General features: G+C 47.2%; 1 protein-coding gene across 2 annotated transcripts in view; it reads right to left on the bottom strand.

The window, feature by feature from the left end:
- The window catches only part of CHD2 (chromodomain helicase DNA binding protein 2), a 1,941,047-nt gene that overhangs the window by 324,754 nt on the left and 1,598,592 nt on the right, over positions 1–17,701 (bottom strand). For both annotated transcript variants that reach the window (XM_085644496.1, XM_085644497.1), the window contains one exon: positions 6,845–6,976. In XM_085644496.1, coding sequence (XP_085500622.1) covers positions 6,845–6,976 — 132 coding nt within the window. The remainder of the gene's footprint in view (positions 1–6,844; positions 6,977–17,701) is intronic.

Raw genomic sequence — 17,701 nt, 5'->3', positions numbered from 1 at the left:
TCACCCACGCCTACAAATCCCTCCACAACATCGGACCCAAATACCAGAACGAAAGAGTCTCCTTCCACATACCCAAAAGCAACGTCCGCTCCGCCGACCACGCCTTGGTAAAGACCCCGCGCATCCGCAGAACCAGAGCAGGCAAAAGAGCCTTCTCCTAAGTCGCAGCAAAAACCTGGAACGAACTCCCAGTCAAAATCAAACGCTCCCCCACTCTGCACACCTTCAGGAAGAGCCTCAAGACCTGGCTATCCAACTGATCCGGAGCTGCACCCCGTGCCTTGAGACCCTCACGGGTGAGTTGCGTGCTTTATAAACCCCTGATTGATTGATTGATATATGGCATGTTTCACAGAAGATCAAATGCCGAATCAGCCGACACGTGTTTCGCCCCTTAATTGGCCGGTTAGCCCGGGGCTATCTCAAGGATTTTTTTTTTTTATAAACTTTATTTTTTGAATTTACAAATTACAAATACAAAGAAAGAAGCATTTGGCATCCAATCCGTATATGTAGGCATATCATTGACATTATCAATGGCTTATAGGGAAAAAGGTGGCATCCGGGAGGGAAATGTACAGTGGGGAAAAAAGAAAATCATTTACAATAATATCACAGTGAGGGAAGAATCTGGGTACATTACTAAAGTCCACTGTATACATTACTAGGGTCAACTCTCCTGCCTCCCATCATGATTGGACCCCCGGCAATATCCAACTCACTCCCCTCCTCGCTGTTGGTTGCCTCTTGCGAAGAGGATCCCCCCTCTGCCAACCCAGAATGACACATGTCACGCCAAAGTAGTAGATCTTCTTGCAACTTCTCATCCCTTCTGGTAAGTTTAATGTGGACCTCTTCAGCTAGGGACCATTTACGAACGTCTGAGCCAGATGGGCACCTCTGGGGCCCTTTGCCCTATCCAAGTTATAGCTACCCTGCACCTGGCGAGCACCAGCATTAATTGAAAAAGCTTATATGGGAATTTCTTTTTCTTAGGCTTCCGGACCAGCGCCAACAAACAATACAAGGGTTCAGGCATCATCCGAAGGCTAGTGGCTGATACAAACCGTCCCACCACCTCTGTCCAGATCTGCCGGACTATTCGACAATCCCATGCCAAGTGTAAGAAACCCGCCTTCTCCGCAGCACATCTAGGGCAGCTATCTCCCCTGTCAATAGAGATATGTTTAGGGACACCGGGGTTAAATAGGTTCGGTGTAGGAAGTTGAAATGCGTTAACTTAAACCTGGCGTTGCATGACACTGAGCGTGTGAGGGAACCTATGCATGCCAATTGTGCATCCTCTAGATGGATTGCAAGGTCCCTTTCCCAGGCCGCCAGAGACGGCCGTACCGTGGGGGTTGAATCCTGTTTCATCACTTTGTACAAGAGTGAAATCAATTTGCGGCCGGCACCGCAGGAGAGTATGATATCTAACATGTGTGTCAGTGGTGGGATGTCCAGGTAGTGAGGCCAGGTGACCTTCACCACATCCTAAATTCCTCTGAAATGTAGGAATTGGCCCTGTCCAAGGCCAATATTCTCCTCTGCCTGCTCGTAAGTGATGAATGTCTCGTTGGGAAAGAGATCGGCAAGAACATCACATCCACCCTCCCTCCAAGGTTGAAAAGACATGTATTTCCCCATATCTATGAAGGGGGCCAGAATCCAGATAGGGAGCTCCCTGTTGGAGGGTGTCCTTGTTAAGACCTTCTCAACAAACCGCTGCCATTTCGCGGCTGTGTGCCGTACAATATAAGGAAGTGACGTGTCCGACCCCCTATGAACGCATGAATACTATTCGCGTTCATGCGGGAGCCAAGGTCTCCTGTTCGTACGGACTTGCACGTCCGTTTTGTGTTTCCAGACTACCTCTGGAACACGTAGGAAGGACGACCCTTCCCTTCCCTTTGGTCCATACTTTCCGATGTACCCTTGTCCGCACCGGTTTGGAATTTTCACCGGGACTGCGACACTTGCTCCAAGATTGCCATCTACAGCCCTGAAGAGTCACAATTGTATCGTGTTGTGACGAAACACGTGTCGGCTGGTTTTCATTTCTGTATTTGATTGTTTGATACATAAACATCTTCAGAAAGATTCGCTTGATGTCAACTCTCATATTTCTTGTTACACAAAGAACACTTGATTAACGGTTCCTACACTGGAACCACGCAACCCTGAAACGTGTGCACAGGACTTTGTTCTTATCGCTACAGTGTGGGTCCTCACCGACACACTCGCAGGGGTTGTTTTGGGTTTGTTTTCCCCTGACCTGTCAGCACCGTATGTATTTGTCACATGTGTAATATTAATTGCGCACCTGCTTGAGTGACATTTTCTTCCTGTCTTTAATCTAAACCCTCCTCCGAACAAGAAGAAAGAAGACCTGCCGTGCAGCTGCTAAGAGGAAGACACCAACTGCTTTGGCCCCAGCCCTACTGGCCTGTCGACCCTCGAACCTTCTCCTGCTACATACCGGCACCTCTTGTGGCCAGCAACCTCACAAACCCCGGAGGACCTGGATACCTTTTGGCTCCAAGCACCTGGGGCTCCATGAGCAGAGGCTCTGCTCAAAACCAGCTTCTAACCACTGGCACCAGCCCGGAACCGTGAACCCTGCACACTCTGCACCCGCCAAGCCTGGCCTGTGCTGGAGTGAACAAAGACCCCGAGGACGTCCCCCGGTGACTGTGACCCAGAATCCGGCCCCCAAGGACTCACCTCGACGCTCCTGACGCCTGCAGCCTCAGAACCAGGTCCCCCCCCCCAAACGCGATCAAGATTAAGGGTAAGATTTCCTGACACCAAAAGGCACCCCTGCACCCGGCGCCCTGCGGCCCCCTGTGCCCAACTCCTGGGTACCTACCTATCCTCCAACTACCCAACTTACCTCTCGAAGTGGTGGTGGCACCTGAAGAACCTTCGTCCCCAAGCTTGCAGCCTTTGTTCAACCAGGAGCTTTCCCATTGAAATCCAATGAGCGTCTAAACGCTCAAAAGCACCCTGCACCCAGCCGCCCGTGTGGCCCTCGCAGTGTAACCTTTACACCTATCTACTTCCCAATTTGCCCTGAGCAAGTGACTAGGAGCCCAGCTCCCACAGCCGCGTGGCCTGCTAGTCAGCAGCCACCAACCAAGGCCCCCCTGCCTCCCATAGGATAACATTGGGCCTAACTCACTCTGCACCCGGCTGCCCCTGTGCCGCTGAGGGTGTAACAACTGTACTTACCTGCACCTGGGAGACCCCTGAGTCTGTGCCCAGAAGCTTAACTCTGCCAGTCGATTACTTACCCAAAAAAACATAACTCACTTTTCTTCCATTTTAAGTGTGGAGTTTCTAAAACTTAAAATATTCACCTAAAATCAACCGAGTAACGAAAACGAAAATACTCACCTGCTATTAGGAGAGATCCCAGTGCTGGATCATGGTGCCCAGCACTGACCCTGAAAAATACTCACAACCGTACTTACCATTAACCCAATTTTCTTCCATAGGAAATCATTGACTGTTTTTCTGTGAAATTTCTTCTAAGTGTCGATTTTTGCAAACTACAAATATTCTTTAAAAATCGTACCAACTGTGAAAACGTAATGACTTACCTGTTTTAGATAGAGGTCCCAGTACTGAGTCCAGGAGCCCAGTACTGGATTACAAAAGTAACGAGAACACTCTATACCTGCAACTTGAATTTTCTCCCATAGGAAATCATTGACTGTTTTTCTATGAAATTTCTTCTAAGTGTCAACTTTTAAAATAGCAAAATATTGCCTAAAAATCACAACAGTAACTAAGTCGACTTTTATCACTTGTTTCTAAGAACTGTCCCAGGACTGAATCTAGGATCCAGTCCTGGAGTTACAAGAGTAATCCTGAAAGTAATCTATTGCAAATAACTTAAAACTTCCATTGAGCTCAATGTATTATTGTGTTGCCTTTTGCAACAGTCTGTAACTATTTACAAAAGTCAATTGCATATTGCAAAAGTATTCAACTAAAGCCTCTCATCCTGAGAAAGTATATTTTAATACCTATTGTTGGTTCTAAAATAAAACAGAAATATATTTTTTATATAAACCATTGGCCTAGAGTTCAGTTATTGAGTGTGTGAGACCATTTCCTGACTGAGTGTGTACAACAAATGCTTTACATTGTCCTCTGATACTGCCTTACTGCTCGACCAAGCTACCACTTTAGAGAGTAAGGTTATATATAACTTTAGCCTCTGCCAAACCTCTGGGGACTGTGGACTCTGTACACACTGTACCTATTTGGGAACAGTATATACAGAGCCACTTTCTCACAGTGACCCACCAGGTGCGATTCCTATCTGATCACTCCCCTGTAGCATGTGTGGTTAGCTGGGGGGGACCGCTGCATCGCCCGTGCACTTGGAGGTTGCCGGTGGAGATCCTCGAGGACCAGGTAGGGAAACATCACCTAGAAACAATCATAACTGACTATGTAGACTTGAACTGGGGCGGGTCGGATTTGTCACAGGCCACGAAATGGGAAGCCCTGAAAGCGGTGGTGAGAGGAGCATGCATAAGCCTCATCTGTGGGGTTCGAAAACAGCTCCAGCAAGAGCTGCAGCAGGAGGAACGCCACCTCTTGGAGGTACAGACCTCAGAGGCACCTGACACAATGGAGAGGGAGGGGGAACATGGCATTCGGGAACGCATTCATGACATTTGGGACAGGCTCGACAAATACACCCTCACACAGTATAGACAACGCCTTCATAGAGAAGGATATAAATCGGGCCGCCTTTTGGCCTGGATTCTCCGCCGGGAATGCGCCCCTGCCGCGATCGTGGCTCTTCGGGAGCCCATGGGAAACTTGGTGCACTCCGAGGTGGGACTACTACGGGTCCTTAAGTCCCATCTCGAGTTGGTTTATACCGCAGACCCCTCAATTAGCGAGGCCTCCTATCTCCCTTACCTCCGTGACCTGACCGTACAATCCATACCTGAGCAGGCACAGAAGGAACTTGATGAGCCGCTAACGCTGGGTGAGGTACAATCCGCCATACCTACCACGAGCCAAATCTCCGGGGAATGATGGGTCCCCCCCTGAATTTTATCAGGCGTTCGTGGGTACATTTCCACGACTCTTGTTGCAGGTTTATCTTGAGGCATTTGAGCGCAGAGATCTCCTCAGGAGTATGACACAGGGGGAAATATGTGTGATTCTAAAACCGGGTGGGGACACCCATGAGCCCTCATCGTATCGTCCGATCACGATGATAAACACAGATGTTAAAATCCTTTGCAAACTCTTGGCCTCTCGATTAGCGCCGTACATGACTTACTTGGTCCATGAGGACCACTGTGGCTTCATAGCAGGACGTAACACGGCTATGAATTTGCGATGGCTGAATCACATTCCACATGAGGTGCGGGATCGGGAAGAACACTTGGTATTAGTATCTATTGACCTCGCCAAGGCGTTCGACACGCTGGACTGGGGATACCTTCTTGAGGTCCTACGCCCTGTGGGGTTGGGCCCTAACTTTTGTCGATGGATTTGCATCCTCTATACGGCTCCCGGCGCTAAAGTAAAACTAGGGGGCGCGAGGTCAGAAGAGTGGCAATTGGGAAGGGGTGCATGCCAGGGGTGTCCTCTTTTGCCCTTATTGTTCACCTTGGCCATAGAGCCTTTGCGGTCTGGGTCTGGACCACTATGGAAGAATGGGAAATTAGAGAAGGGAACATGAGGCATATTATCTCCCTGTATGCTGACGACGCCTTGTTTTATTTGGCCTCTCCTCTGGATGCCCTGCCGGCACTGCTACCCCAGCTAGATCGGTTTGGGGAGGTCTTTGTATTACGACTTAATCGTAGTAAGTCCCTGATCTTCCCGCTGGCGGGGCTCGCTTCAGTGCCCCCGGAGGACCTCCAAGGCCTCGGGCTGCGGAGGGCGCGGCAAGGGTTCTTCTACCTTGGGATACAGGTGGCCCCAACGGATGCACAGGTGATAGCCCAGAATGTAGACCGTACAATCGCTTCGTTGCAGCAGTCGGTGTCATTTTGGAATACCCTCCCACTTTCATTGATGGGCAGGTTAGGCATCTCTAAGATGTGGATGCTTCCTAGGACGCGGTACGTACTTCAGAACTCACTATGTCCGTTGTCGCCACAAATTTTTAAAACTCAGCACCTACTTACATCTCTGCTTTAGGCGGGCCGACGCAGTAGGGTATCTCTCAACACTATTATTTGTAGCTATGAGGAGGGCAGTCTGGAAGCTCCACACTTCGACCTGTATTATTATGCGCGCAGCTACAACTTTCGGCACGCTGGTTTTCCGGCGCGGATAATTGGGAGAAACGCCTCCTCTCCGGGAGGGTAGATACTCAGACGCTGCAAGAAGCTCTGATGCAGGGCAGGGGGTAGGACACGTCACTTCCTTATATTGTACGGCATACAGCCGCGAAATGGCAGCGGTTTGTTGAGAAGGTCTTAACAAGGACACCCTTCCACAGGGAGCTCCCTATCTGGATTCTGGCCCCCTTCATAGATATGGGGAAATACATGTGTTTCAACCTTGGAGGGAGGGTGGATGTGATGTTCTTGCCGATCTCTTTCCCAACAAGACATTCATCACTTACGAGCAGGCAGAGGAGAATATTGGCCTTGGACAGGGCCAATTCCTACATTTCAGAGGAATTTAGGATGTGGTGAAGGTCACTTGGCCTCACTACCTGGACATCCCACCACTGACACACACGTTAGATATCAATTCACTCAAATGGTGATGTAATACACAGGCACTGTGCCGCAAAGCAAACACCCAATTTCTATTTCATCTCATCCACCTTCAATCACTGAGCTGACAAACTTACGGTGCTGAATGTCTCCTGGTCAAGTTCGTCTTCCTCCTCCTCTCCTATCGGAATCGGGTCATTTCCTGCAGTAATATGTACAGGGCCCTGAGATTTCTTTGCTTTACTTCCAGGCTTTGCCTCTCGTTTAACCTATTAAGAGAATATTTTTTTAGTAAGGATGGATACAGTCTGTCATATGATGTATATATTCCATATAGATAGATCTCCATGACAAGCATTTCAATTAAATAAATATGAATATCATGTATGAGATTTGAACAGGTGTAACTAAGGAAAGCTACTTACATGTATTTCTATTAATTTACTAAACATCCAAAAGAGAGCGACATACACAGATTATACCAAATATTAAATACAAAAACTATATAGCAGACGGCACCAAAAGCAGTTTTGAAAAAGAGAAAAATGAGTGAAAGATTCCTAAGCAACTACAAAAGTTAGAATAAGCCACACACATTTTAAATCCAGTATGAGGTCTTTAACGTCAAAACAAGGCAGATCATACAGATGCATTGGTTGCTTTTACTTGATGTTTGAGGGCCATTCAGTGGAGAAAGACCTTCATCCTAAGAATAATTGTTTTTAAGCTGAAGCAAAACAGGTGGAAAAAGCCGACCAGCATTTTAAAAACTGCTACTTAATACGTATTTATTTTTATTGCACAATTACCTGCAAGTGTTGTCCCTGGACTAAACAGCACACAGAAACATTGAAAGAAAGTTTATATTTAAAAGCATTTATGATGATCATGAAAATGTACCTCACTTAAGTGAAGGTACATTTCAATTCTATTAAGGACATCGAAGTGAGGATTATGCTTTCCTTCTTCGCTGTAATATTTAAATCCACGAAACAGCAGCAATTAAAACATCATAAAACTACTTTACCCACAAACCCCAGAGACACAACAAAGTTTCTAAGTCTTTTCTCAGTCTCTGCAAACAGGTCCCAATATTGTCCTATGTTGCTGCTCATTCTCCCTCTTTCTTCGCACGAATCACTAACTGTTCATTTCATGCCTCTTGTTTTGATCCATCATTCCCTGCAAAGATATGTAGTGACAGTGACCAGTTTGCCACCTTTGTAGTCAAGGATTATCAATTTTGAAAACTTCAACACTGCGTATAGAAAACCACTTCTTTATAATGGCACAATCAACATTACAACATGTCAGGCACAGAGCATTGACACAATAATTAGTCATAATGCAAAATCAAACTAATTACTCCAGATCGGGAATGGATTGCGTTTCGTTGAGCACCGGGTGGGATAAGCCTCGCCTCCGTGTCTTTAATGGAATTGAAACTTATCTTCACTTAAGCTAGACAACTTTTCATTCTATATCAGGACTGGAAGCTTACTCACCAACAACTGGGCTACATGCACCACTGGCTTAAAATAGAATCTGTTGAACGTAGTCTCCGAAGACCAGTCTGAAGCACGCATGAGATGCTCAAGACGTGCACCCAAATGGCTTTTGAAGTCATTGCTCCCCAGGTCAAATGTGGCTCAAACTTTGTGGTATCTATGTCATCTTCTTGCATCACCCAACGGACCCCATGGTCTTTGATTCAGGAGGAAACCACCTTATAAGGATTTCTCAGAAGAATGAGGAGTTGTTTATCCCCAGGAGGTCACACCTCGTCAGTCATTTGCTCATACGTCTTAAGACATTGCACCACAAAGAGCTTGGGAGACCCTGCAAATGCTGGATAAGAAATTGTGTGACTATTAGGCTTAGTAGGTCTACTGACTGTGAAAAAACCACCCTGTCAGGGGAGAATAAAAGGTCTGTTATGTCCAAAGCCTGAACATCGGACACTCAACAAGATACCAGTCAAAGAAACATGGCCAAATTGGCTGAGAGCTCTTTCAGAGAAAAAAACCCGATTTGGTTGCCATGACAAGAAAAGATTGAGGGCTAAATTCACATCCCAAAGTGCTGCATCGTGTGGATCGGAGGGAAGGGAGAGCCGAATCCACGAATTAGTCTGCAGACAAAGGGGTGTTTACCCACCGGGGCCCTGTCTACAATGGCATGTGCCACTGAGATTGCCAAGCGTAAGGCGTTAATTGATGGATATGCAGGACCTTATTCTGCAAGACTGGAAAAGAAATTCAGTACTTGCACGACATCAGTGCCCACGGGATCCACATTCCGTTGCAAACACCAACATCCCCATTTTGTCCAGGTTGAACGGTAACGCTTGATAGTACCATCGGCCTAGGCTTTGGAGAGGAGGAACTCAGCATGGTGCGATAGTCCTGGGAGCTTCCAGTGTTGCCTATAATCCACCATGCCATAAGCGACAGCGAGCCCTCCTCCACCATATGGTGGCGGTTCGAAGTCCAGACTCATCAGAATGTGAGGAAATGGGGAGTCCGATTAGAGAATTGCATGAAAGTTCCAGCAGAACTAGATACCACACTTGAGAATTCCATATGGGTGTAATCATGGCTACTTCTTTCTGCTGTCTGCGGACCTCAGCCAATGCCTGAGTGATCATCGAGAAGGGAGGAAAAGCATAGCCTTTCTCCAGAATCCAAACCTGGAGGAACGCATCCGTCGCCTTCACCTGGGGATCTGGCCTCCAACTGAAGAACCATGGCAACTGGTGATCGAGGTGGGATGCAAATAGGTTGATGGAGAACTGGCCCCATTTGTCGGCCAATCTGTGAAAGACCCAAAGATCCAGCTTCCATATGCTGGAATCTTTGAGGCGCCGAGAATGCCAGTCTGCTACCTGGTTCGGACGGCTGATACTCCGCCGTGACGGAGACCTGATTCTCAAGACAGAAATTCCAGAATTCCTTTGCCATCTCTGCGAGGACACAAGACCTGGTGCTCCCCAGGTGATTGATATATCGCACTGCTGACACTTTGTCTATCTTTGTAAGGACCGATGACTGAATCCTGTCCTTCGTCCAACACCGAACAGTGAACGACCCTTCCAGGAGCTCCAAACAGTTTATATGTAAACTCTGTGTGGTGACCAGCTGCCTCCTGTGGAGAACTCCTACACCATGCGCCCCAGCCTGACCTGCGGGCATCCAAATCTATGTCAAAATCTGGAGCGGAATCTAAGATTGTTCTCCCGTACCACGCCTCCATAAGTGCGAGCCAAGATTCTATCTCCTCTCTGGCTTAGCCTGAAAGCAGAACTGATTGTGCATATGCAAGGCCCTTCCTTGTGTGGTGTGCCTTGAGGTGCTGTATGGCGCAGTAGTGCAATAGGCCCGGAAAGAACACCTAGATAGACGAGGAGAGGAGTGCCACCAAGTGTCCGATCTGACAGAGGGATGTGTGGAACTTGGTCTACATTGTACAGAGCTCTTGTCGGATTTTGCCATCTTCCGAGACGGAAGGATCAGAGACGCCGATGTGTGGTCAATGGTGAAGCCTAATAAGGTCGCCTTCCGGGACGGGACCAGAAGAGATTTGTTCTAATTGATCACAAAACCCAGGCCTAGTAAGAGGTTGAGCGCCACCTGAAGATGTGATACAAGTTTTTTGGGGCACTGGGCCAGAAGGAGAAAGTCGTCCAGGTAGACAATGAGCCTAATTCCCTGGGCTCTGAGGAATTCTGCCAGTTTGAGGACCTTCGTGAAGCATCAGGGGGCTCACGACAGGCCAAAGGAAAAAGTTACCAACTCAAAAATCTGGGAACACCAGAGGAACTGCAGAAACCATCCGTGAGGGGGAAACACTGGAACCGCTAGGTATGAATCCTTCAGGTATAGGTGTACCATCCAATCGCACGGAGCAAGACATACCGGAGGATGTAGATGCCCTTCATTCGGAAGTGGCAGTACACTCATTGAAGTCTGAAGATAGATTGCCCGATTCTGGAGGAGGGCCGGGTCGCGGGAGAGGAAACAGATTGGGCCAGGACAGGAGATCTGACGAGGGTAACCATGAAACTCGACATTGAACCCCTGTTTGCAAGACCCAAGCGTCTGAAGTAATGGCCACCCTTGCTAGAAGGAAAAGTGCCAAACGGCCTCCTAGCGTTATTTGAGTGGACAGAAAAACACCTCCCTGTTCTAGCATTGCTGTTTGCTCCCTTGAGTCCTCTGCAGAAGCGTTGGCCTATGGTAGGGTAGAAGTTGGTGAAGCGTGGATTAGTCTGATACTGGCCGCGCCCTGAGCCTTGCTCTTTAGGGGGTGGAGGGTAGGAGCTGCGGCAGGATGAGCGGCCTCTGACTTGACCGGTATCAGACAAAACACGGGGAGTGAACACTCGCTTAATATTAGACTGCGCCTTGTCAAGTGACGCAAATTTCATAACAAATTTACCCAATTTTTTGTTAACAAAGGGGGTCCCCAAATAACCCTCCTTGTGCACCAGCTCCTGCCTCCAAGGAGGTCAGATCCCCCAACTTTGGATCCACGTTAATCAAAAGGGAGCAGTGCTGCTCAGTGGAGAGCGCACAATTCGCGTTTCCCAGGAACACGATTGCATGCTAGGCCCAGTCAGAAACGATGTCCGGCATGATCAGGTAACCTGAGGCATTGGCCTCCTCAGCCATACACACGTCCTATCGCATTTAGCAATTTGTCCTAGCTTGAACGCCAGGATTGAACAATGCACTTCTTTAGATCTTTGGTGAATTTTGCCAAGAATGTTGCCATCTTTGGATCGATGTGTAGAGTAAGGGCTACCTTCCTTTCCAGAGGGACAAGGGCACTCCGCCCTCAGGTGATTGTAGGCCTCCTTTTCTAAAGGTCTGTGGAGCCTCTGAGCCACATGGTTAGCCACCTTTTCGGCAGGGACTCATTCAACGGACATGGGGTGGATAATCTCATTAGGGTCCAGCATGTCTGAAGCACCCTGGGGTACAGGGGCAGGATCAGAAGCTGGGCGCCAGGGCCTGGTAGGGCCTGCTTCGTCATCTGTGTCGGGTGTGTCACCATCTGGGTCAGTAGTACTTGAACAGGGTGGATCTAGACAGGGATCTGTCGACCCAGAGGAGTCATCATGAGGTGAGCTGCAGGCTAAGAATGCATGTATGAGGCGCTCAACAGTGTCCTAGTCAACACCGTCCTCACGCTTTTTCTTGGATGTGTAGGAATTCCCCTGTGGGGCTTCCTGCGGGGGCTTAGCTGGCATCACTACATTTACTCTGTGCAATCCTCGCTCACTCTCTCGCTACCTGCTCAGAGGGGTGTTGCTCCATAGGGTCCACAAGCTTGTTAACTGGACATTAAATCGAGGAATCTACAGCCTCGTAAAAGTCCTCATCCCACTGGAGGAAAAACAGATTCCTCCTCCTCATACATGGCTTGAGGAGACTACAGGGTGACAGTAGATAGGCACATAAAATAAAGGCCTAAGGCACACAATTAGGAAGGCGCACGTCCTAGGGACACCTAGATCCTTAGATGTGACTGGGTACCAAACTGCCCGGGACTGTGTACACATGAATGACTCTGACAGACCTCACACAATACAGACCCTGCAGGGTATCCACAGCACAACAATACATATCCCAAGCAGGGCATAAATAATGCAGTTTTTGAGAAATTACGGACCCAGGACTCTCTGGGCGTTACCCTGGACAGAAGGACAAAGCTCTACCACTTCAAAGCTCACACGGCGCGCACTGAACTCCTGGGGTGAGGGAGACGCGTTCTGGAGCCAGAATGTCGCCTTACTACAGCGCCCCCTAGGGGCTTTGGGACCTCACCGCGGTCCGCGCACACCCAGGGACTAGGTCCTGTAAGGAGTGCTGAAGCATTCCCACGACCAAAAGTGGGGATCTATAAAGGAAAGCACATATGGGCGCCAACGCAGCACAAAAAAGCCAGAAAACATTCTAAAATGACACAGCATCCAATAACTGTGAGCGAAGCAGAATGCTAATGGCAAGCAGAAACAGTATCAGAACGGCATATCATTAAATCGACAAACACGCTCTTAACTTGCAAAGTACTGATAATTCAGGAGAAACCAAAAACACCACATAACTGGCAGCTGAGCAGTGAATAAAGAGGGAGAATGAGCAGCAACAGAGGACTTTATTGGGACCTGGTTGCAGAGATTGAGGACTTACGAACGTGTAGTTTTCCTGGTGTTCATGGGAAAAGTAGTTTATTGATGTTTAATGGCTGTTGTTTCGTGAATTTAAGCATTAAAGCGAAGAAGGAAAGCATAATTCTAGCCTCCAGTCCTGACACAGAATTCCAATATTTATATAATTATGTAGATGGATACTAATACATCAAGCAGGTAGGGTGTTGAACCCTCAAAAAATGTCTCATGCATTGGTGGGTATAGGGTGTTGTTGGCCTCAAAATAGAAAGATTTGCATAATTTTCTACATTGCCATAATTTTCTACACGTTAAGTAGCTACTATGAGTAGAAGGAGAAGATTCCTAAGCAAGGGGCAATTACTCCAAAGAACCGGACACCAGTGTGAATTTTACTTTGTCCGGAGACTTCTACTAGCATGGCTGTTAATTTGCCTGTGCATTACTTTAACTATGGACTGGACATGTTAGTTAGATAAACATTTCTGTTTGCAATGCTTGGTGGGAAGTTCAAAAGTACTCAATATTTAATTTGATGTGCCTCAAGTTAATATGATACTGGGAGGTTTGACGCAGACCTTCTGCTGAGTTCAGAACATCTTATAGGGTGTAAACATTAATCTCTGGGGACATATAAACAGAGATTGAGAAGTCAAAGTGGGAAGCTACTCACTGAAATCAAGTGGTCTACTCGCTGACCTTCACACAGCCACTTTTCCACTGCTATGTAGGTGTCAACATACTTGTGTAATTTCAAGTAGCTAGCTATTTTGCCACCCAGAGCATTTGTAATAAGTAGGTTTAAATCCTTCCTACCAACTCAACTTGTCAGTAAATACTGTCAGGCTTCTTGGAAATGCAACAGAGGTTGGTGGTGCCGTCCATCATTTTCAGCAAAGGTGTGGCCTAAGTTATTGGATCCTACAACCTAAGCCTAAACATGTGAGGTGTGGCAAAACAATACACATCAAACATCAAGAGCACAGTTTAGGACACCAGCACATCAATGACTGCCAAAACATAAATGTAGAATGTATGATTATTTCGTAATGAAGAGTTTTTTCTATATGAAGTGTTTTGTGGTTTTGCGCATAATAATGGCTAAAAGTGAAAATCTACAAAAGAAAAAGTTACTTACTTTAGTAACAATATTTCTGGTGTCTACATTATCTTCCAGCTGATTCCTCTCCTTTCAGTTGTCAGACCGGTCCGGAAAACATTTACACAGCAATAACTCTCCAGTGGCACCATGCAACTTGAGCCGCGACTCTACCTCCAGACATGACGGTACTTGAATACATTATGTTACAATCCGCTCAGTGACATCAGTTTCTGGTATGCTTTTTAACATCTTATCGAGGTACACTAAGAGGAACTGAGAGAACCATAACCTTGACAAACACAGAACATATAGTGTTTACATACTCTGAGAACGTTTTAATAAAAGCACTAGTGAGGAAGGAGGGCAGTTAGAAATCTGCAGGAAGATTATGTGTCCACCAGAATTACTGTTACCAAAGGTAAGTAACTTTTGCTTCTGAAGGATACATCTTCCCATAGATATCTCACCTTGTAAAGGAGTACCAGAGCAGTATTTGCTGTGTGATGCTCTACAGAGAAAAACCTGAAGAGAAGTTGTAGGAAAGTGACCCTTTTTGCAAGGTTACACCCCACTTTTTGCCTGATTCTGATGCTCTTTGACTGAATGTGCACTGGATTCCTGCTAACCAGGTTCCCAGAATCTGTGTTCTTTCCCAAAACTGTACCTTTCTTTCTACAACTGGCACACCTCTGGCTTACATATGAGTCCCTTGTAAAAGGTACCAGTGGTACCAAGGGCACTGTGACCAGAGAGGGTCTCGAAGGGCTGCAGCATGTATTACGCCACCCTAAGAAACCCGTCACCAAACACAAGTACACTGCCACTGCAGCCTGCATGTGTTGGTGAAGAAAAAAGTGAAGAGTCGACTTGGCACACATCTCTGTGTGCCAAGCCTGCCAGCACTGCAAGAGGCATAGGTTAGTCACCCCTACAGCAGGCCTTGCAGCCCAAGACAGGGCGCATTATACATCTTGGGAGAGCATAACTTCATGAGCAGATATGCCCCATTCTTAGTCATTATAAGTGCGTTGTGAAGCCATATGGATTACATGGGCTGGGAGCTTGCCAATACAAGTTTCACAGCTCCATGATGGCTTCACCGAATACCAAGATGTTTGGTACCAAACATCCAAGATTAATGAGCCCACACTGATGCCAGTGTTGGATTAATTAATAAATGCACTCAGAGGGAACCTGCACCAGACTGCCACTTCTAGACATGTTTCTGACCCCCTGAGGTGTGAGCCTTTTCTTCTCATGGGTCAGAAACAAAGTCTGCTCTGGGTGGAGATGCTTCACACCTATCCCCAAGCAGGAACAGTATTGAAGGGTAGTGCGCTTCAAAGGCTTCCTACCATTTGTTATGCTGACCAGGGCCTCTCCAGCTATTGGAGATGCCCGCTCCCTGACCTAGCCCCACTTTTGGCAAGAAGGTTGGAGGGAAAATTAGTAAGCAGGAGAGGTGGGTCCTCTCTCAGCCAGGACCATCCCTAAGTTGTCATGAGCTGAAGTGACCCCTTCATTTGAAAATCCTCCATATTGTTTTTGGAGGATTTTAGCCAAAAGGATTAGGGGTATACCCCTCCCCAAAGGGAGTGGGCATACAAAGGGTGTAGCCACCATAAAGGTATGTAGCCCATTTACTTCTGCCTTCCAGCCACTGCAACGCCCCTAAATTGAGTATTTAGGGCACCCCTGAACCTTAATAATTAGTTCCTGACGACTGATGAAGGAAGAGAACAAAGAAGAGGCTTGCAGCAGAGGAAGACTGAAGACACCCACTGGCTTGGCCCCAGTCCTACTGACCTGTCTGCAGCCCTCGAAGATCCTGCAAAAACCAGATCACTTGTCCTGCAGCCCAGCAGCCTCCAAAAACCTCTGGAAAGACCTTTGCCTTCAATAAAAAACAGAACTCCCGAGAACAGTGGCCCTGTTCACCAAGAAAGGCCTCTGTGACACGCGGAACTCCCCTTCTGGGTCCATCACTTCATCCAACGCCTCCGGCCCAAGTGGCCCACCGGTCCCAGTGATGTTACCCAGCAATCCAGAGCTACAGTCCATCGTGGGCAGACCCCTTCTGGGCCCCACAACGCCCCCTGCAGCCTCAACCCCACTAACCACGACCGGCTCCGGTAAGGTTTTTCTGACGTTTAAAGACACCCCTGCACTCGCAGCCCCCAGGCCTTAGGGAGCCCAACTGACGGTGCCCAGGTGACCCTCAACATCTGAACGTACCTGCCCAGCTACCGGTTTCCTTCGTACAGCTTCCTGGTCCTTGACTGCAGCCTTTGTTTGAGACCATCGTCCCCCTCTAATTTGTATTGGGCGCCCGATGCTGTGTTGGCACTCTGCACCCGGCTGCACCTGTGCCGCTGAGGGTGTATGTGTAGTGCTGCCCCTGACCCTCCATTGCTTTTCTTAACCCCCAGAGGTTGACCTCCAACTCCGTTTTAATTACCTGCAATTGGCACAACTTCGAGGCCCCCCTGACTCCATTGGTTAATATTGGGCACCAGACACCAAATTTGACCTCTGCACCTGGCCTCCCCAGTGCCGATTTTACTGTGGTCTTGGTGGTCAGTTGAACCTTGCCCTGTGTTGACCCAAAACACCGAATACAGGGTTTGTGAGTAAAGTAGTTACCTGTGAGATTGCATTCTTGTTTTCCTCCCTTAGAATAACATTGCTCATTTGAGATATCACACTAAGTGAATGTTTTTCTTGATCAGCAAAGAATTGCTATTTTTAAAAACTGTATATATTTCATGAGCAGAAGTCCTGCACTAAGAATTTACAACATTGAAAAGTATTGCCAGTTTGAAAACTGTACTTACCTGCAACTACGTTTCTTTGGTTTTAGTAATTAAAGTTACAAAGTAATATTTTTACAAACCATTGGTCTTGGATTTAGTCATTGAGTGTGTGTAATCATTACTTGCCTGAGAATGCACAACAAATGCTTAACACAGCCCTATGATAACCCTAACTGCTTGCCCATACTACCACAAAAGAAAGTATTTGTATAATCTACTTTAGCATCTGTAAAGCTTCTGGGGATCCACTTGACTATGTGCACACTATAACTTACTTTGGTATAGTACATACAGATCAAACTTCCTACAGAAGCCTCACAAATTCTTAAATAATGTGCTGTGAAAAGTGTAATGCTGGATCGAAAAAGAGTAGAAAGATCAAATCAAATCAAACCAAGGTATATTTCAGTCTGGAACAATAATACTGAAGTATACCGTTTTGTTGAGGTTCTTAGATCGTATATTAACATGTTAAATTTCGGCCGCACTCCCTCTCCAGAGCATCTGTCAAACACTGGCTGACACAGGGGGAGGTTAGAAAGGGCGGAGTGTTTCCTTTTATTTGTTCCTGCAGCTCAGGCTGCTCGGGAAAAGCTTCCAGGGCAGTGTTTAGAACGTTTTTATATGTTAATGATCAGCGTGCAGACATCATTACTGCTGAAAGTGAAAGTAAAACGAGCCAATAGGCTCATTTTACATTCAATGAATAAGTGCTCGGTGGCATATCTCAGTCCGGAACACTGATTCTCTCAGGAGAGGTATCGTTGGATAAGGGAGAATCTTCTCTTTCCAATGGTACCTCTGTCCAGCTGATCCCTGCTGCAGGAGAGCGATCTTCATGCAGGGATACAGACACCAGGGGATTCGTGGAGCACCCCTTAAGCAAGAGCTTGTGCTCCCCCCTCCC

Source organism: Triturus cristatus, chromosome 3_1 (genome assembly GCF_964204655.1).
Source record: "Triturus cristatus chromosome 3_1, aTriCri1.1, whole genome shotgun sequence".
Classification (NCBI taxonomy): domain Eukaryota; kingdom Metazoa; phylum Chordata; class Amphibia; order Caudata; family Salamandridae; genus Triturus; species Triturus cristatus.
Note: the sequence above shows the minus strand (reverse complement) of the source record. Positions and strands in the feature narration are given on the sequence as shown.